General features: G+C 34.7%; 1 protein-coding gene across 2 annotated transcripts; it reads left to right on the top strand.

The window, feature by feature from the left end:
- Nucleotides 1–312: 312 nt before the first annotated feature.
- On the top strand, nt 313–19680 carry LOC138323079 (EF-hand calcium-binding domain-containing protein 6-like). Of its 2 annotated transcripts, XM_069267419.1 has the most exons (16): nt 313–1124; nt 7929–8026; nt 8316–8413; nt 8746–9000; nt 9303–9440; nt 9705–9829; nt 10186–10260; nt 12415–12563; nt 13085–13281; nt 14955–15065; nt 15429–15605; nt 15928–16230; nt 16562–16805; nt 17093–17265; nt 17452–17623; nt 17922–19680. In XM_069267419.1, exons 1-16 carry the CDS (start codon nt 767–769, stop codon nt 18162–18164), a joined length of 2916 nt encoding a protein of 971 aa, XP_069123520.1. In that variant the 5' UTR covers nt 313–766; the 3' UTR covers nt 18165–19680. The 2 variants fall into 2 exon arrangements, with proteins under 2 accessions (XP_069123520.1, XP_069123521.1); XM_069267420.1 differs by lacking the exon at nt 10186–10260 and having other exon boundaries at nt 316–1124.
- Nucleotides 19681–22974: the final 3294 nt, after the last annotated feature.

The raw sequence follows: 22974 nt of genomic DNA, 5'->3' as shown, positions 1-22974 counted from the left end.
TACGTTTGTGGTACAACACGATGTACACGTAGGCCGTGCTACCTCATATCAATTATTATAATTTTCCATCGGTAGATAAACTTACAGGTTATACCTAGCGAATGTTATGTCACCAATCGGAAGTAGCGAGGTACGTTTAAAGAAATTAAAAAAATATCAGAAATAGCTGCGACAAATTTCACATACAACATGAATATAGATGAGTTTACACAAATATGTGTTTTATTTATAAAACAAAAGAGTGAATGCTATATACCTGTGATTATACCTGAACACGACCTGTGGTAGATATAGATTTTCCTTCCAATTGTTCCTCGCCTGTGATCGTTACCTGGCCGGACCGTCCTGATTACAACTAATACAACGACACTCGGTATTTGCCGCTAAATGGGTAGGAATTACGGGTACCTACCGATTTTGTGTGTATGTGTGTACCTACGGTATATATATAAAGGGTCGAGCTTTTGTATTTAAGTCTTTTATGGCTGATCTGTTTTGAATAGCGCGTTAACAAAAAGACACGGGAAATAATACAGACTTATCGATACATGCGCAAATTAATGACAAGTGTGTGTGCCGGGGTAACCGGGTAGCGTTGCTAAGGACTACTCGGTGTTTGAGCCTTACGGACTATCCCGTGGTTCCTATACAAGTCTATGGTGGCCTATGGGGTCTTGTTAGCAAACATTGGAGGAAACCATATTCCATACACAGGATATTTACAGAAATTTAATTAATTATACGGGTGTCGTTAAAGACGACAAAAATGTCACAGGTAGGAATACCTCGCCCGTCCTTTTCGGGACCAGGGCAGAAAGTTGGAGTAAGTTTACCTCAAATTGAACATCCGTTGTCCAGAATGGAGAACCCGGACAATTTAGGAGTTCGAGGAGTGTCCAGGGCCGGGGACAGACCCGGGTCCCACCCAAACTTCGGAATGTCCAGTCGTCCGCTCGCCAATGAAAACTCGTATCCCACAAGGAAAAGTATGAGTGCCCTGGGGAGGGAGAGTCGGAGGGGGTCAAGGATGGCCATGTCCTACCCCAATTATAACGCTGCTGCCATACCCGAGGGAGTCGAGGTTACGTATGGAGACCCAAACAAGACAAGACTCCCAGTTTTCGGTAAGGTCATTTTTCAAAAGAACTAATTATATGACTTTTGTGTGTGTTATAAATACGACAAAATCTCTATGAACATATCACAAACTGATAGCGAATTGTCATTAAAAGTACATTATAGTGTTAATGTATGCTTTACAAACCCTGATGTATTAAAAGACACACAATTTTCTATGTGTAATGTAATCTAGAATCACCTAAAAATATATTTTGGATCCATGTACTTTATCAGTATTAGGTATATCTATACAAAAACTAATTTGCTCAATACAACTATTCTTAAAATTAAACCAACTTTTGCGTTCAATACACTGAATATACATTTTTTAGTCTAAACCACATCACACAATCATAACCTATAGAATCTATATGTCTCTCTCCCTCCCCCCCTTATAAAAGAACGTTCCTTATAATCGCATTCATGGATTGATGGCGTGTCTGTCCCCAATAGTCACGTGGATTGTTGATATATCTGTCCCCGATAGTCATGTGGGTTGTAGATGTGTTTGTCCTCAAAAGTCACACGGATTGTTGATGTGTCCATCCCAAATTAGTCACGTGGATTGTTGATGTGTCTGTCCAAAATATAGTCACCTGGATTGTTGAGATGTCTACCCTCCATAGTCACGTGGATTGTTGATGTGTCTATTCCAAATATAGTCACCTGGATTGTTGACGTGTCTATCCCAAATAAGTCATGTGGGTTGTAGATGTGTTTGTCCTCAATAAGTCATGTGGGTTGTAGATGTGTTTGTCCTCAATAGTCACGTGTATTGTTGATAACTCTGTCCCAAAATAGTCACGTGGATTGATAATGTGTCAATCCCAAATATAGTCACCTGGATTGTTGATGTGTCTATCCCAAATAAGTCATGTGGGTTGTAAATGTGTTTGTCCTCAAAAGTCACGTGGATTGTTGATGTCTCTGTACCAAATTAGTCACGTGGATTGTTGAGGTGTCTGTCCCAAATATAGTCACCTGGATTGTTGACGTGTCTATCCCAAATAAGTCATGTGGGTTGTAGATGTGTTTGTCCTCAATAGTCACGTGTATTGTTGATAACTCTGTCCCAAAATAGTCACGTGGATTGATAATGTGTCAATCCCCAATATTGTCACCCGGATTGTTGATGTGTCTGTCCCCAATATTACTCACCTGGATTGTTGATATGTCTGTCCGCAATTAGTCACATGCATTGTTGATGTGTCTATCCTCAATAGTCACGTGGATTGTTGATGTGTATATCCCCAATTATTCACGTGGATTGTTGATGTATCTATCCCCAATATAGTCATCTGTCTGTTCCGAATATTACCATTTGGATTGTTGAAGAGTCGTCTCTTAGACATGGATGTGTCACAAGCTGAATATTAAAAGGATTGTCCGGGTATTTCACTCTAACCACCACATGTTTACGTAGTTACCTTTCTAAGTTTTCTTGCTGTATTTGGTTTGGAGTTTTGATTGCTATTTACATCTCTCATTGTACATGTCTAACTAGAAGGCATACCTTATTTTCTTCCCTATTTACCCGTTAAGTTGCATGCAATCCTTTTTATTCTTCGTTTCATAGAAGTATTAACTTCAAAGTCGTAATCGTTCTCAAAGTCTCATAAATTACTACGAGCTCGTAGGCCATCAACACCCAAATAAGAGTAGTTTAAGTCGACCCATTTCTATGTTTAACTCGTGTACCTTAATCTGTGTCATAAAACATTTACATATAAATGTCAATGTAGATTTGATTTTATAATTCATCCCTCCCTTATATAACCAAGTACTGTACACAAAGCCCCGGTCAGCATCTGGACCATTTCCAATCCTCCATAACTCCCGACATAAAGCATGACTTTGGACTTTTGATTTAAGCCATTCCATAGTGTCATTTTCACACCAACACAATGAAATAAATTACATCCCAATCAAACCTGACCTCAAGTCCTTGAGAGCAATAAAAGTAGTTTTATTTACCCGTGGATTTTGTAAGTCTATCTAGTGATTCATTGCTCTCCATTACCGATACCGTAACTAGGGTCTAAATCTACATATCGAAGGTGGATAAGATTAAGGTTACACACCATCAATGTGGTGGTCTTATATAAACCACTTGTAATAAATCCTTCCGACTGGAGCTCCTTGTATTTGTGTCACTAACTGCCAAGTCTAACATATGGTAAAACTTACCGGTGTTAAATATCAACAGTTCCGATAAGTACACATGGTACCATTCAAATATTTAGCCAGGAGAAAAATATCAATGCTACATTTAAATATTTGTCTTGATTAACAGTCTAGGTACTGGGTTAAAGTCGATATCAGATTGAGGTCCGTCTCCAGCCTAGGGCTTTAATCAGTTAAACAGCGTGACTTTAGATATTATAAATGTGTACGACTGATATAGGTATGGGTTAAATAAAATATACATATTCATATAATCCATATCGCTAACGCTAATATTGAATATAAATTATGTATACCACAGATAAATATATGCATACTCGATTTTACCAGATCGATAAGATAGTATGTATAAATGTACATGTATACATTTATAGCATGTTTTACCATAAGGATCCTCTCTATAGGAACATGCATGTATTTGCATTAGAATTAAGATATGTCACCTCAAAAATTAGTTTCCGCTATGTAGGACCGCCTGTCGCTCTACTCAGCCGTACGGGGATTATATATACCCTGTACAGTGAATGAATTACGTGTCAATTTTATCATATTTTTTTTTCTAAACGGTATTTAATGCCGTCGCATGTTCCCACTATATCGACGAGCACGTTTGTATAATTAAATGTCTGTGAGGAAATAACGCCCACCAATTCTAATGTATTATATACTTACAACATTCAAATACCTTATATACCTACCTAACAGTAGTTTACTGAAGAGGCTCTAGATAACGGACCTAGCTCTAAAGCCCAGCAAAGAATCAAAATCAGTACGGACAAAACGAGCCTGAATTTACTCTAGTCCTATCGGCAGAATTCCATTATTCTGAATATCTGAATATGGAGTTAAAACCGCAGGATCGGACTATAAAAACAGAGCCAGTGCTTTGTCGGCAAGACTATACTTGGTATGAATATCGTACAGAAGGGAAAAAAATCTATCACTAACGATAATGTGGTTGAGTAATATGATTCACTATAAAGAGTAAAATCTATAATGACCATACAGTGAAACTTGGTAGAGTGAAATACAGATCAATTAAAGAGAACTTCAAAAGTTTTAGAAATAGTTTTAGACTTTTACCCTATTTGGAGTTTTTACGCTCAGGTTTCTATAACTTTGATATATCGACGTAGCTTGAATATAAAGTCTAACGTGTGATATACGGCATTGATTAAAAATGCGCTTCAACTTAAGTTCAATTAAAACGTATTGCGATTTTCCTGTAATTACTACCTACCGAAATTATTTATTGATATGAAATACACGTTACTAGGTATAGTGGCTTTAGATAATGAAATAATGACTGATTGACGTTCACATTTCACATCTTTAGGATTAAATGCTCGAATATTCAAAGGTTAACAAGGTCTTATTGTTTCTAACATTAAATGATGTGCGCCAAGGTGACGCCATCTACCTATTTGCTTTTAAATTGTACAGACATAGTGATTTCAGAAGCTATTTCTCAACACTATCCCTTTTTACCAAGAAAGTTTTCTTCTATACGTATCTTAATGTTTTAACAACGATATTGTATTTTGTAACCGGAATGTCAGACATATATTTTTTGTAAGCACATAGAATAGTTAACACAAAATCAAAGGACAGACCGGAATTCCTCCCCCAATTCAAGGAAGGAAGAACATTTACACAATAAACTTTTTATTGTTTTCTACATTCAAAGTAAATAGAGTTTAAACTTTTTATAGTTCATTTGCTCTCTCATGTACAGCCCCGCAACAAAATTGTCAAATTCGTTTAAAAACCAGTGACTTTAACTCGGTCGCCTCATGGGATAGAATTGAGTTATATCTTGCCAGTCAATATATAATTAGCCAAGGCTTTCACACCGGGCCTCAATAGGAGACCTACTCAAAGTCATGTCGGGACTGGCACATGTACGGAGAGTGTTAGACCTATACTAACGTATTAATTGATTTTCTAATACAAGTTAAAATTAAAACCTGAATTAAAAAAGAAGTATGAGAGCTTCTATTGTGCCTAGAGCGTGTTTAAATATAGGTGTTTGAGATTATCGTAATATTTAATACGTACGTAAAATTTCATAATGTGGATTTAATATTTTTTATTATCGGCGATTAAATAAATGACATTTCAATGATTTAACCACAAATTATCATCAGTATAACGAGTGTTCGTCATGCTATTTATAAATTTTCGACCATATAAGTTTCCTAAGACGTTTATAGGGCTTAAAGAAATATAAAACCAAACCCAGCCGGTACCTTGTAATTATAATATTACCCCATGCAGACTTCAAAGTCTCGACGCAGAGGTAAAGAATTTATATGATACACCTTAACCTATCTATCGGTGCGTCCTAGAGGTGAAGTGCTAAGAGTAGAATACCAGTCCCCCCATGTTGTCCGATATGACAATATGTCATGTACAGTATGATAACACTATATGCGCGAACATTTTGTGTTATTCAAACCATCCCTACACAGTGGGGATACATTTTTAATGTCCAGGCTACAAATCGACTGGTCACTGTAGGACTATATATAGCTAGCCATATACACACGCTCTGTCCTATAAATATAACAATGTTACTTGTACCTGGTAAACTGTTTGTCACGGCCTTTTGTCGGCACTTGTCCTGTTAATATACAATGTTCATAATCGATAGTTTCCTGTTCGGACATACCGGTAGGTGCCCTATGGGATGCCGTTATACTGAGTTACTGTCAGATGGTTTGAGTACAGGGTCTGTGTGTATACCATTGTACCAGGAAAATGCCTTCCAAAAATGGCAACAGTATTAAAAGTGCAATTGGCATGACAACACGTCCAGATGAATCCCGAATGACCAGTGGTCTTTAAACGTCTGACATCTAGAATTTAATATTTATTATCTGTGAACAGAATTCATTATTTTCTTTTCTAATTATGCTCTAGAGAATAAAATTAAAATCTTTTGTTCAATTCTTGAAAACATGTTTACCATGTTTGAAAATCAATATACATATACATTCTATATAGGCTTTTTAAAACCGATGTGGTATACTCAGGGAAGTAATTGTTTCTTATTACATTTTACACTTGTGGTAATATCATGCATGTTGATCCTGTCCAATTAAAACACCATGGAAACTTGTATAAAACCCGGAATGTTCTCCCAGTAATACCGTACAATACATGGCCAAATGAATACGTTTGTTAAGTTGGATTACTATAACTTACACTGGATAACCACACACACCCTCACACACTTACCCTTTTAGATACACATATCATGGTATTACTGAAGTCTTATGTATATTATCAAACGTACAGTGACCGACACATAACGGGTACCTGTATTAAGGTCAAATAGGATTATACACTTGTCAACATTAGCCAATACACACTCGATTTGATTGATAAAGTCATAACATTACGGTCATATTGTATGAGTATTGATAATTCTGTGTATAAATAGGTTAGAAAACTTTACTTGTTTAAAGATAACTTTTATAAAGCAATTCGTTTTTTGCATATTTAAAACGACATTTATTCGTTTCCCAATTGCTAGCTTAGCATTACTTAATACAGTTATTGAATACTTTACCTACAGACATTAAACTGCAAACCAGAGAAACCAGCTAGTACGTAATTATACAAACGATCAATGTAGACTTACCTAATAAACAAATATTTAATGCACATTATACGTAGATAATTAAACAAACCCTTATCACGATTAAACACAAGTTTACGCACACGAGTAACCTTCAAACGAAACAAATTAAAGTTTGCACTTATCTGATAATATGAATGGGTAATGGTATGTTTTAAACCTTGTGTGGTATAACCAGTGAAGGAGACAGGGTCCGGAAATAGTACCGTATATTGACTGTATAACAACGCTCCCTACAGCTTAATTATCATCACCGTAAAGTTTATTATGACAAATCGGACATTCTGAACGTATTTGTTTTACTAAATGCAACTCAAAAGTTTTTATTAAGCAGTAAAACCCCGTAGACATAGTACACATTCAAACTCAATGTCGCAATTTTAACCTGGTAAGAAAACAGATTCTTTCGCTCTGATTTTGGATAAAGTTGTAAACTCACGAATACAATGAATAAATACTACGTGTGTGAAATATTTGAACTTATATATTAGAATTTATATTTATATCAGACACTTCCTCAGTCTATAATGATATATTTTATATGTGGTCAATGACATTTACCATTGCCAACTCAGCTTCATCCTCGGCACTCATATCTTGATAATCTGTTGATGGACATGCATTTCACCATATAACTATCGGGGTATCAAGGGTGACAGACACATTAAATTGACTGATATATTAAGTAAAGTTTTCATGAGTAGTACCTATCTATTAAAACTAACTTAATATGAAGGCACCTATTACTTGTTTTAAGATATCAAACATATAAAGGCAGTATCTGTTGCGTCAACGACAAGGGAAAAAAGGCTGACATTTTATCTTAAATGTATTGTGATAACTGGTATAACGAAACTTACAAACAAAAATATAAAAGATTATATTTCGGAACATACGTCGAGTTTCATTTATTTTATCATGTACGGTTTTATACTATTGTCAAACTTGGAAGTTTTGTTATAGATTTTACTATTGTTTTCAGGAAACCGCGCGGATGTGATGAGCAGGATGGGCGCAGACAGTCGTGTATCATCCAGACTGTCCAACGCCTCCACACGAGCAAGGCTGGAGATAGACGAGGTCCGTGTTTTACATATGATAATCTATTGGAATTGAATAACATATTGTTTTTGTTTTTTGGAGAAAAATCTTTTGAAATTTTCAAGATAACTGGTTTTTGTATCGATAAATTCGTCAACAACTCCAGGTGCAGTTTGAAAATGCTCAATATTAATTTCAAAGAACGACGCTCTAAAGACGCACTCAATTTCAATGAAAACAAGTTCTAAAGAAATTTTAACGTTTTGGAAACGATTTATGAGCAAAAACATTTCGAAAACATAATATGAATTTTGTACTAATTAATCAGATTGAGGCAAAACTCCGACAGAAGATGAGAGGAAGTTTCTATGAAGTGAAGAAAAGGTTCAAAGATATGGACCCAGAACAGAAAGGAAACGTTTCACGGTAAGTTGTAATTACATCTGACCCTTTTGTAAACATGGCTCTTCTATTTTGTATCAACGTTTTTCTCGTCCTCTCAACAAATGATCTCCTGTTGGAGTCAATAGTTAGCTTGTTTTAATCATTATGTATGTTCCTATCATGACCTTTGTCTCCACTCTCAAACAACTTCTGTGTAGTCGGCTAATTTCGCGGGAAAGATATTTTTGCGATTATCGCGAACATTTGATAGTAAAACATTAGGATATGGATGCTTTTTTCTCGTTTTAAGTCCAATTATCAGAATATTAATTTCATGAGGAAAGTATTACGATCCACTACTTGTCCACTTACAGGGAAGCCCTCCACAGGATCCTGGTCACCGTACTGGCCACAGAGATGGGACAGTCCGTCTTTAACAGACTCATGGACAGGTTCGGGTTCTCCGACCGACAGATGATTAACTACACCGAACTGTTCGCGCATTTCCGTGAGATGCCGGACGACTATCCCCAGTGGATGGATCCCGTCCAGAGGAACTATGCTTCTGACAAGGCCTCTATGACTTGTGGTGAAGTACACGCCCAGCTCAGAGAGAAGGCCAAACAGAGGTATGGGGCTTTCAAGGTGAACGCCAGAAGTTGTTTTAGTTTGCTTTTCTGGTTATAGACGTTCAAATACTTTGAATACTTAGAGCAATATATTCTTTTGAGAGAAAAGGACATTTATGATAAAAATAACTCCTATATATCTCTCATTACATATTTTGGTACATTGGTGCTTTACAAATAGAATATCAAGAATAGTATATAATGATGATGATGATACGATTATCATTTAAACTCTATTTGTGTTAAAAAGCAGTGTACAACTTATCCATTCACTACATCATGATGATTTATTTGTGTTCCAGGTTCCTTGATATTGCTGACCTCATCCCACAGATAAACCCTGGAGGCTCCGGCCGCATCCTTAAATCAGAATTCAAACAAATGTGTAACAAACTTATGTTCTATATGGAAGACTCCGAATTCGAGAAATTATGGAAAAAGTAAGTATATCTGGAAAATGTAATCAATTGGAGTATCATTCATTTAAAAGAAGGTTTGTAAAAAAACTGATTTTTACATCGATTCACTTCGATGTTCAGAGACCATACAGTTACGTGACTTAAAAATACACAATACTTTCTCTGCAATAACACTACAAAATATCAGAGCAACTTCTCTATTAAGTAACCTATAATAGACCTATTTTATTTTTTTACTATTTCTCCGTGCGGTTTACCCTAAACACTGTTGTTTGTTCTCTCTAGGTACGACCCGAAATGCACAGGAACTATTGGAGCAGAGAGACTTCTCAACAGTCTTGGCATTTCATTCCGCAGTGGAACTCCCAATAAAGCCAGAGCCATTCTGTCTCCCATTCCTGAACCTGCAGGTATGAACACTTGCCATTTTCTATTGTTATCTTCCTATCATAAATCATGTCAACATATCAATATAAAAATATAGTCATTTACATATCAAGAGCAGAAACTTCATGTTGATTTCAGTAATTGTGGTGTGTGTTGTAATGATCTGACGTGTGAATCTATCATTAATGATGTGGAATACGCTGTAATTGCTGGCTTTTTAATGGACCTTCAATGATAAAACCGGTCATTCTTCGTAAACAATTACTTACTTATGTATAATGTTTGATTGTGGAGATGAAGCCATTAACTAACTAAACGTTGGCGCTTTGTGTGGATTGAATGATTAAGTCTGTATTCATCATTTCTCAAAAACACCCAGAACGCAAAAAAAGTAAAAAGAAAAAAACCAAAAAGGTTCTAAACGAGGACATTCCGGAACTAGACGAGTATGGTGGTGAGTTGAGTAAAACCTGTCCAATCCGACACCTCTGCCTACTGACACTGCAAACTGACACACTGACAAAACCAATCAAAAACAGTCATTTTTTATCATTTTTAAATTTCAACTAAAAAGGAAACGTTTTTGAATCATATCGGATATTCATAAACCAAAACAATGAAAACACTGATTTAATTCACCAAAGGTTTTCAATGGAAAACTATATATCAAATAATCTTAAAGTGGTATTTATATTGCATTAAGAACATTAACGGGAGAAACTAACACGTTTGTAGATTGTAATATTGTCACCAATTACTTATTCACTTATCCACTGTCTGTGAACCCACATGATTAATACCGTCACTTAACAACATTCCTCCTCCCACCAACAGTGGTCATCCGTCCAATGTGCAAGGACGCCCCTTTTCCCATCTTGTCTATAATATCCCATGAACTATATTAGCCCATTCATTGGTTCAGGAAAACATTCGACAAATATCCCCGAACTCCATAATCCATTTGTTCCCTATTCTAACTTAATATATCCTACTTCCAAGTCAATCAAGACAATAAGTATTACATTTTTGCTATCACACCACTTTTTAACTGTATCCAAAATCACATTTAAAATCACAGCAACTTGAAACACCAATAACAAATTTGACTTCATGCAATGAATTAGCATATAACTCTATCTTGACGGACTATAACCATCCGCTTGCATCAAAGAGGTCTCATGGAGTATGATCTGAAACATATTCATGAACAATATCAACGTAATTATAGTGATAAAGTCCGATTATTTTGGAGAGATATGCTGTGATTTTAATACGTCGATTTCGAGATAACAAAACAACGTCGGTAAAGTGCGATTTACCGTCGATTAGTCAAACTTCCGGTGCTTGTGTCGTCACACAAAATTACGCCAGAATATGACGTCACAATCACCGATAAATTGTACTTCACTCACGTCGGTATCTCGAAATCGACATATAGGTTTTGTGGTGTGATAACAGTAGGTCGAGACTCGAGGTGGACAGGTAACTGATGTGTGACCAGTAGACGTATAATATTCGGAAACTGTTTACTGGTGTGCATTTTGTTACATATTTTCAGGTGTGATGGTTTTTGGTTTTATGTAATCAGCTCTTTCTTTAACTGAATTATATATATATACTGTATGTAATTTCAGTCTGAATTCTGTGTTAGAGAAACCATTTGATGTTTTCTGATATAGTTCTCATACATTTTGTTTTTTCTTCCTCCGTAAATGTAGCTGATGATATCTGTTAGTGTAATCTTGCTAAATGTTAAATAAAAAGAGGAAAACCTACATATTAAAGCCCTCTTGTTTAATTTTAACTCGTTTCCTGGATCATCCAGTGTATGAGCAAATCTTTATTTGTGCATTGATTTATTTTCTAAAAATATTTGTTTTCCAAAATTATTTATTTTCGAACCTTTTTATAAGCATCTGTCATTTGATCAATGGATCAGCTGATGTTTTGAGAAGAATATATAGATCTGTTTTGTTTCTATGTAAAGGAATCCGAGTTATTTGCAAGAAGTGGATTTTGCAGGCATCATGTTTTAATGTTGCCCCAATAAGATGATAGTTTTAGAAATTTTTGACTTTTTATATGTAATTATTGATGTACAGATCATGTCGTTATTGTTTCAATTCTTTTGAATGGAAATTCGGGGTTTTTCTTCTTCTTTTCTTTTTTTTTCTTCCATTTTTCTGAAACTGTATTTCTAAAAGATTTTTTTTAAAATCCACTTTTAATAATCATATTTTTTATTATTCGTCATCTTCACTCTAACTTACTAATCATACCAATTTATTTATGCTTTAAATTGATTTAAATATAGTGATTGATTTGGTATATATATTTAGATATTTATATACATATATATCATAATGTTGATTTCTCTGACATATATATCATAATGTCGTTCTGCAATCTTTCCTGGCACATGTTATTTCATTCTAAGCAACCAATCTTTATGCATAAAATATGGTAACTATCTCGTGCAAAATTATTGTATCTATATTTATTTTATTTCCTTGGAGACGTTAAGAAATGTGGCTTTGTAAGATTAGCAAGAAATATGCCAGTAATGTGTCTAATCAGACCGACTAATACAGAATTTTCGAATTGTCAGGTTCAAACTCCAATCGGTCACCACGCCGAAAGGAGATAGAAAGGAAACAGTCGTTAGATGTCGAGAGATGGATGAAGAACAAATTCCGAGAGGGCTGCCACAACATGAAAGAAGCATTTGAAGCGAAGGATGAGAAGAATTCAGGAGTTGTACGTAATTCTATCTATTGTAATCGCTTATATACTGATCTTTGTTCTTTCGGCGATAATGATAGGTTGATAATACATGCACCAACAACATATTTTTATCGTTCAAAAGTATACTGCTAATGTTGCATTGCTTTCAAAATTCATTCATAACTTCACTTCAACAGCTGGCTTTATTGGACACTTCTATTTCAGTGGGATCTTGTTTGCAAAGTTTCCCGCGACTATCACCTCTCATGTAAACTGTTTATCATGAACAACACATTAACGCTCCTGTCAACTTCCTCAGTTTGACAACACACAACACTGTCCTCTCATCAATACTGTATCCTCGGCAACGCATATAATGGACTGATAAAAGCATCAGATACCTTCTATACATAGTGCCTGGAGGATATTTTATGGCATATTACTATATACTGGAGTCGCATTTAAGAGAACTTCAGATAACTTTGTCTTTTATGTCAATATTCAATAGTCCTTCATTGACATTTACATAACTGTTAAATCCTTTCGTTTGACAGGTGAGCTTTGACAACTTCTTGTCCGTACTTGGAGATTATGGCTTGACATTAGAGAAGAAACTCCTTGCAGCCTTCCTGTCCCGATGTAGCGTCCAGGCCCGACCTGAAGGCGTTCCATACAGGGAATTCCTACACCGCTTCCAGGACCGATCCGAGACGGGCATGACCCACAACATCCTCACCAACAACAAACACAGGCTAGTCAGACTGTTAGTTTTCATTGTTCCATTACAGATTTGTGTCTACCTGATTTGGTGTGAGCTGTCTTCTTCTCGCTGTACACACCACTTCCTGTAGCACTCAGTGTGTACCGCCTCTTCACCATGACGCATTCATCGCCATGGAGACGTGCTGTCCTTGTGGATGTATGGTGCTGTTGCTGTAGTGACTTGATAGTTACAGTAGCTGTGGTTACTGCCTGTTGTTCCATAGAACTACTTTCAAGAAAAATAATTATCTGATAATAGTTGCTTTCAGTTCCGTAGAACTTCTTCCAGAAAAATTACTCGAATTTAATTGCCATGGTTACTAGCTATTCCATTGACCTACTTCCAGATCAACAATTACTCGAATTTAGTTGTACTACTTCAGGCAAACATACTTATGAAATTAGTTGTCATGGTTATTGACTTTCCTTATATCTACTTCCAGCAGAAACAATTACCAGATTTTAGTTGCCATGTTTGCTGCCTGTTCCACAGGAATATTTCCGGCAAAAATAATTCACCGATATCGGTTCTTATAATTACTTACTGTTAAATAGAGCACTCTTAAGCCGAAAACACTGGTAGTCAACATTTTCAATTATATTTTTTGCTCATCATTTGCGACCGAAAAATGAGAAAAATAATAATCAACAAATTGCACAAATTAAATTCGTGCATCTTATCTGAGTTTGTTCGAGTTATGGCCCTTTTCAAATTTAGAGGAGAAATGCAATCCGTTACCTTTTTTAGAGTTTAGAAACCTCCGAATTTTACGTAGGCTTGACAGACAGGTATAAGTATTTATGTAGCCAAGGGTGCCACTAGCTGTAGCTTTCCTCAATCGTGGTGCTCGTTTTAGTACGATGCGTATTGGTCCTATATAGGGATGATAGTAGAATATTGGTGTTCGTAGAATCTGTTTTTCCATGCTTACTATCTACTTTAAACTTATAAGTGATAATGATAATTTTATAATCGTATTAAATGATATCCCAATTAAATATTAATCATGATTAGTGACACTGTTTCTCCTAATAATCCTTTTGGTGTAAAGTTCTTGCAGCGTATACATTCCATATTAATGTCTATATCGTATAGTCGATTTCTTCAGTCCTCTGAGATTCAGTAATTAACAAGTCCAACACTGTACTGTGTTCACCCGTCTGTATGTCATCTTCTCATACGTCAGATAATTTATCACCATTACTTCCAATCTAAGACTTGGATTGCTGTGATGCAATTAGAAAAGGAAATGCTTATTGCTAATGTTCAATTTTGGAAGAAATATTCTACATGTATATCTTATTTTGTATAAGTTATCGAAAAAGAATGCAAATACATGTTAATGTATATTAAAAATTGGAATCACTCTGATGTTATCAAACTAAATAAAGAAAAAAAATCTCATAATGAAAATTGAAGAACCGTTGAACAATTTATATATAATTTATAAGCTTTGATTTTTATCTTATCTATACGTCTGACTCGGTAATTTCTCTATACCATAAGTCTATGTTATTTAAAATTTGTCTTAAAGTTTACAGGACAATATTTAAACACGTTACCTTTAATATGCAACATATTTCAATAAGAATTTATCTGTTGAACTATACTTTAAAAATGACATGTATGACTATGTAACCGTGGATGGCATATGTTGGTAGGGTCAACAAGCGTCCGGACAGTCCAGGGGGTGGCTCTACAATGAGCAGCATAGAGGTGCAGTTGATGAATATGTTCCAGAGGGACTTCCTGGCATTATTAGGAACATTCAAGTACGTACGACACTAATAATACATTATTACATATGATTTATCAGCTAAAGTATATTTTTTGATACTGATCTTTCAAAATGGGAAAACTTATGATATTTCAAAGTCAACACGCTTTATATAACTAAGTTATATGTTTTCATGAAGGTAGGCGAATTGTTGATTTTGACTGATTACACTAAAGCCCATCTATTTAATGTTAACTTGAAACTTTTGTTGATTCTTACTACAGTGTTGAATAAATTACGAAATAATATATGTACTATGATTTTTCAAGGTTACACTTGAACAGTCACTACAAATTCATAACTTGATGTTTTGTAATGGAAACTATAATAAAACTAATTTCAACATTTGTATTTAAAGGAGTATAGACAAACTTGGAATGAACGTAATCAGTCAGGAAGAGTTCCGTGCAGCCATGGAAAGCAAATTCCAGTTCCATCTCACAGATCCACAGTTTGAACACTTTGTAGATAAGCTTCCTCTGGACGATGACGGAAATGTTAAATATGCCGACTTCATGCAGCATTTCGATACAAAGTAAGGCTTAATTTCCTTCATATTGTGGGAATAGTTTTATTTTTACCAATTACTGTAAACAAGTGGGATTTTTATTTTGTTTTTTTTGATGGCGACCTAATTTCTAGCTTTTATACCGAACTATTTTAGTGTGGCGAATTTATTTCTTAGTTTATAATCAACAATTTTCTAGTAAAACATTTTACGGTATTCTAATTTAATTAGTTATTATTGCCCACAAAATACGCGTTTAATCGTACCCGAAAATACGATGACGTAGGGAACGAAAGACATTTTGTATAAAGTGGTTTAGAATTAAGTTTTATCTTGTTATCTTTCCCAGGGGTCTTGCTCCGAGTTTGTTTGAGACCCAGAATAAGACAGATGCTCCAGTTGCTACCATGAATGGAAACGTTGGCGCCACAATGGCTCCAGTTCAGGAGGAAATGGAAGTAGACCCTGAGCTCGATATTGACGAAGCTTTGGAAAATTTCGGTGTCAATAGGCGAACCCCACAGGAACTGTTTAATAAGATCAAAGATCTTCTCAACAGGAGATTCCAGGACGTAGAAAAGGCATTCTATGCTCAGGACGAAATTAATTCTAGACGTTTATCACAAGAAACATTCTACCAGCTAATGAGAAAGTAAGTTAAGTGTCTCTTCAGTATTGAAGGTATCTTTCTATTTCACTCCGTTGATCATACAAACGATCTATTTAGATTTTTGGAGGGACTCATTTATTGATTCTTTGCAAAAATGCATAACTAATCAGGGCATGCCAGACAAATTGAAATGAATAAAATTTCTGCAATATATTTACTTTGAATCTACTAAACAATTTAACCATCTTGTCAATATCCTACTTATATGGAATTATAACACTATCAGTTTCAAATACCATACTACTCTTAAATACTTGAATGAGTTAACACTATAACCATCACGATAACTTTAAACTCATCCTATTACTTTCAGGTTTGATATTCAGCCGGAAATATCCAGAGGAGAAATCAGAGATCTATGGAAGACATTTATAACAAACACCGATAAGACATTAGATTACTACCAATTTGTCCGCCACTTCGGATTCTCCATGCGCTCTGCTGCATTCCCCAACGCCAAGGTTAACCCTCCCAGGAAGGGAGATGCTGATTTCATGCTTCGATCAAGGAAACTCAACTGTGCAGCTGACATGCTACAAGACAACCTGAGAGCAAAGGTAGATACATGTATTTATACGACTGTTTCGAGAAATACTTTTGAGATAAGGATGGGATGATTTCCGTATTCCCAATATGGTGCGTTTGAAACTGCAAGAATAGTGACGAAGAGCTAAAAAACAATAAACTACGTGGATTTCTAGCGAAAATGCTCTTGAAGAATAAAAAGTTCTACAAACAAACATGAAATGATAAATTAACAATTCATTATTTCTGCAAATTCATGATTTTAAAAAAATCTAATGATCACAACAATAAATGAAACTTGAACCGTTGTTTGTCTAAGGTGGATTACATGTGGGAGGACTTACGGAAGGAGTTTGTAGCTATGGATCCATACGGTACTGGGTTCGTACAGAGAGATGAATTCAGGGAACTTCTCACTGAGCTTTGTGTCCACCTCAGCGACTACGAGATCAACATGATCAGTAACAAATTCGAAATCAGGAAGGACGGCAGGTATGATAACAGCGTAATTTTCAGATGGATAAGCAAAACATCAAGTCAATGTGTTGAGGATTTGTAATAAGGGCAATATCATTCCATGCAATAAATTAAAAGTTTCTTTTTCTGTATATTACCACAATGTCAAAAACTTTCTTGCTCTGTGAAAATGTTAATATTTCTATATTTTAACACTTCTAGGGTTAACTACATTGAGTTCTTGAAGCCGTTTGCTCTGAGAAAGCAGGTATGGCGCCATGGAAACAACATGTTGTCTCTACTTCAACATCCTCAGCCAGAACTGCCAATCACAGACATTGTGGAACCCCCACAGAAGGGTCTGCATGGCATCACAGCCAAGCTTAGACAGAAGGTATGGAGTCATCACCACACTACAAATGTCATTCATATTTCTTTACGTCTATATATTATGAAGGTTTTTTTTTAGTTCTTGTAGTTGAAATAATTATTGTTGTCTCAAATTTATTCAGATTTTGTATAAAGGTTTCGAACATAAAACTATATTTTATGAAAAAGCAAAACATTAATGGACCTAAACGATTTTAAGATATCAAATAGTGATTCTAAAACATAAATTATGTGCTGGATTCTAGTTACCAGACGCTTACTTGGAAAATGCACACTAATGATTATCTTATTCCTACTTATAGTTGGCGGGAGAATGGAAGAATTTGCGCCGTGCCTTCCGGAAACTTGACAAAAAGAATGTGGGTTATCTGTCCCTGCCGGAGTTCCGGTCGGTACTGAAACTAGCCAATGTGATTCTGGACGAAGATGAGGTATATCATGTGATGACGGAGTTCGATCACAACATGTCTGGAAAGATCCCATACGAAAAATTCATAGAGGAGACATTTAAGCCTCAGACCAGTCACAGTGTTAAACGATTGTGAACAAACAGCATTACTATTGTTTATTATTAAATTTCTGATATTTCATTGATCTTGGAGTTTGCTCAATATACCTCGTACAAATATACATCTTTCTTCAGACTAGTTAAAGATAAGACGAATTACGTAATTTATTTAGTTTTTTGGGTTTACAATCAACATATATGCCTACTATTTGAGCAAGAATGGCGACTTGATATCCACTGTGACAGTTGTGAATGATAAGTTTAAGCTCTTTATTGGATAAACCTAATCAAACCATTACATTCCAATGACAGAAGTTCATTAAAGTATATCTACATGAAAACGTGTACAATAGTTTTCTTGTTCCCTCTGCAAACGTTTTAGTCTTTTTATGATAGACTTTTGTTGTCAATACAATCGATAATTACATATGTTACATATTAAATGATGTTAAGATTTTGTTATATTTGAGTGGTTAAAATGTAAATATTTCATTACATTTATTGTTTTATATTTTGCTAATTCTGTGATACTGTCAGGTACGAATGCTTCTCTGTGATGATGTATGCTATTGTTTTGGTATTGTCAACATAAGATACTTATATCTACCACTGTCACTCTAGTTTATATACAATAACGACATTATTAAATATAATTTATAACCTGATCTATATTAATGAATGGATAGACGATTATGATACATACGTTATATCAATAGTTTGCACAAAAAACCTACCTTTTTCTTCTAATTTTCTTGCGGGAAACATGGATAAGAAACTGCCTTAGTGCGCAGAATAGGATCGACCAGTGTCTGTGATATATCATATGTGTTGTTTTATCATGGTTATTTGCTTTTCATTGTGTGTATCTTTTATCAGTATTACGTTGCATAATATGGCAGTATGCACATATATTTTTCACTCATGTTTTTGAGTAGCGATTTGACTAAAGAATAATTAATTCTAATTTCAAATCATTTGCGTATTCATAATGTACAATACATCATGTATTGATGGTTGGGTTTTCGCCCTTGTTATTGAAGATGATGCTGGGTTATCGCCCTTATTATTGACAGATTTTATGGTCTTTGTGTTAAATCTATCAGACTTTTTGTCTATTCATTTCTTTCTATGCTTGTCGAAGATCGAAAGTGATAAACATTAAACAGTTTTCTAGTCCTGCTTTACACGCTAGATATGATACTACTGTATTGAATGGTGGTTATTTAAAGTCGTATTAATTATCACCTTCATATGATTTAGTGTTTGTATAGCAAATGACTTCTTATAACACATACTTCTTCTAAGGTAAAATAATGTCAAATACCTCCGAGCAATATAGTAACATACAGCACACGTTTTTCTGGACGCGTTTTATCAGAAACAATAACTGACTTTAACTGTCTTAATTTCTAGGAATATTCCTGGTCCTCACGGTTACCGACAATAAGTTGTATTTAACATACACACTATTTCTTATTGACTAACAAATTTCTGGTCCTATGTTTTACGTCATTGTTTCTGAATCAATAAATAAAGCTATGTGTGATATTTTAGTGTTTGTTTGGTTTTTTTTATCATTATATCACTTATAACGTCGAATCAATCAGCAATGTACTCCAGTTATCTTCAGCCTCCGAACATATGTGGAAGACCTCAGCATTACTACAAGTGTCAGTCGTACAAGTTACAGGATTTATTGTTCATTCAGGCACATGAAAATGTGTTACACAAGGATCATTACACAGGATGGACATAACGAACATGATATGAGATGCTCACAAATGATATTTTTTTCACTATCAAAAACAGGAGCAGACGATTTAGTTTTTTTTCTTCTGTTACAAAAATTACTTACTTTACACCATTACCACCGCTGAAAAGTTTGAGCTTCTAATTTTACTTCAATTTAGAAATATAAAACATAATAAATTGCATCCAGAAAAAAATCCTTGGCACTATATCATATATGGAATTAAGTACTGATTGTGCGTGAACCAAAGAAAAAATAGATTATTATATATTATTTTTTGTGTTAATTAGACATTTATATACAATATTAAACACCAATTATTGTTCAAATGATGAATATCATCTATGCTCTGTCGGCGGTGGAGCATCACTAATTATAATTAATGGGGTTTATTAGAATTTCGTTTTTACTATTAATTTATACTACACAAGAGGCAATAATAAGTACAAACCTGTCAAACTAAAAAAACAACTCCAACTCTGCTTCAGTTACGAAACCTGCCATATCAACTTGTGATAAGGAGGTTTTTGCAAAAGCCTCTCTAAAACATCCAAAACATTTGACCTGATACAAAGGTATGTCAAACCAAACAACAATTATCGTCCTGGCAACTAACGAATATTAACACAAGATATATGGTACGCTGTTGAATATTCCGGGGGTGTATGAAATGACGAAAGCACCATAGTATGAAATACAGCTGGGTTAATTCATAGCTTTGAACAATTCATGATCGAACTCACGTTTTATTTAATCTTTTAAACACATGTATAACTGTGTATTACTTGGATTATTCATTGTTTATTATATGCTGCCATACATATTCCACGGTGTTAATTAACTAATAATGAGATAAAGAGTTTGTGTTCATTATAAAATGTGTTGGTTCTCAGAGAATCATTAACGGTATGCGTATGAATAATGTTCCCACGAATCGGACTCAAAGTTATTCACATTAGATATTGATTTGCTAAAATGTCATAACTTTTTGTATTCCAAAAACATATTCCCTTTTATATCTGCTTTGAATTATCTATAACTGAGATTTCAAAGAAATAAGTAATTCAACGTTTACTAGATATAGAAGCAACCAAGAATGATTTCTCTTTCAGTTTTGTTCTCTGTTCAGTTTAATACTAGCATGATATACCATAACTCAATGAGATGACGGTTAAAATAGTGTTCATATATAGATTTTCATGAATATAAACTCTTACAACACTTACTTAATATGCTTATTTTAAGAGTACATATTCATAATGTTAACATCAAAGTGAATATAGTAGAGCATTGCAAGAGAGACAACTCTTGTGATTACTATGATATATCATTTAAACAAAATTGTTTTTCGTTTGTTGTACGGACAGTAATGAGGCATAGCTATTCACGTTTTAGTCGTTTTGTAGACTCTATAACGTGGCCTGCACAATCACATTTCTTTCTCGCTGATAACTTTACTATCTTCGAAAGTTAAACGATCTTAACCTCATAGAGCGCCAAGACCAAGGACATCAACATTGCAAAACAGTTTAATATTGCACAATCTGTGTAATTTGACGTGCAAAACTTGTAGAAAAGCCTCCAAAAACAGAAGACGCGATAAAAATATTGTTATCGTCAAATGTTTAACTACAGAGGAAATGCACATACCCTTCTAACATCGCCGTGCGATAGCCTTAATTAAGGCATAACATACAAAGCATTAGAAGTTCTACAACAGGTTAAAGTTCAGCCCTAGATCTTACTTCTCACACATCATAAACAACAGTGGGGTTTACACCGTGAGAGGTTTATCACACGAAACCTACATACCGTACCAAAAGTATGGAAACAACGTCACTTTCTCCATTGGATTCAGTGGGTTTTTCACATTTTCAGTAATTTTGAAGTAGTTTGCCATCCAAGAGAAATGCGCTCTGTTTGAATAAAATTTTCAATTGTTTTTATATTAGATACATATTTTTCCGTGAATTGGTTGCAAAGATGCCATTCTTTGAAGATGGAGGTTAGATTTTGTTGACATTTTATAAGGAAATGAAGTCAAAAGTAATTTTTGAGTGAATATATTCTTATGTAGTTTGAAAACTAGATAACGGAGAAAATTCATTTCTATATCAAAAGAAAATTCAGAGGTTTTTTCTCTTTTCTTTATTATTGAATGGTAAATCCCAATGAAATTAAAATTCCAAATAATGTGAAAAAGCACTGAATCAAATTTAAAAAATGACGTTGTTGCCATGCTAATGGCACCGTACTGTATATTTAATTTGATTTTAAAACAATAGCATACACACTGCATATTTAAACACTCGTTAAGCTATCCATATGCTATCCATTTGGACAAGTAAGTTTTTTTATTAACATTTATCATTTAATAAAACAGGGGAAGTTTGCAAATCCTAAAAATGTTCAGGAGGCCTTTCATCCAGTGTTTCTAGTGTAACATACAGGGCTTCATGAAAATGATTTATTGAGTTCAATGTATAGTTGATAGGAACGTTTTCGAAATTACTTAATCATACAACAATGTATTTTGCACTTTTTATCCACATCAGGGTTTAAAATTTCAGTAAATGCATTTGAGGGCTATTTTCATCTCATCACTCTTTTCATTTTTCATCATAGTTGTCTTATCGTTACAGGAACAAGCTTAAACCCGACTGCCATAGATCCATTCGAAACCTTCCACGAATACAATGTGACTAGGCCATGTGTTCCTAACGATACCACAGTAGTAATATCACCATGTCCCATTCTCTTCTTTCTGTACTCTCCTTCCATCTTCTTATTTATATTTATTTTTCTATCTACTTGACCATATTTATGGTTGATATTACTGCCATTGATATCGTACCATAATGTGTTGTGGAGAAGGTAATACTTAGTTGAGATAACGTACATCTAATCCTTTTGTACATTTATGATGATAGAATAGTTTTAAATCGAGATCAGAAGATAAGCGTCCTTTGGTTCATTCTATTCTACATCATAAAGTGGCAAGGTATGATTCACATGACACTGAGGTAGGGAGTGACAACGGGACCATAAGGAGTATCAAAACGAATTTCATGTAAAATATCAAGCCAATTAAATGATA

This window comes from Argopecten irradians, chromosome 5 (assembly GCF_041381155.1).
Source record: "Argopecten irradians isolate NY chromosome 5, Ai_NY, whole genome shotgun sequence".
NCBI classification, from domain to species: domain Eukaryota; kingdom Metazoa; phylum Mollusca; class Bivalvia; order Pectinida; family Pectinidae; genus Argopecten; species Argopecten irradians.
Note: the sequence above shows the minus strand (reverse complement) of the source record. Positions and strands in the feature narration are given on the sequence as shown.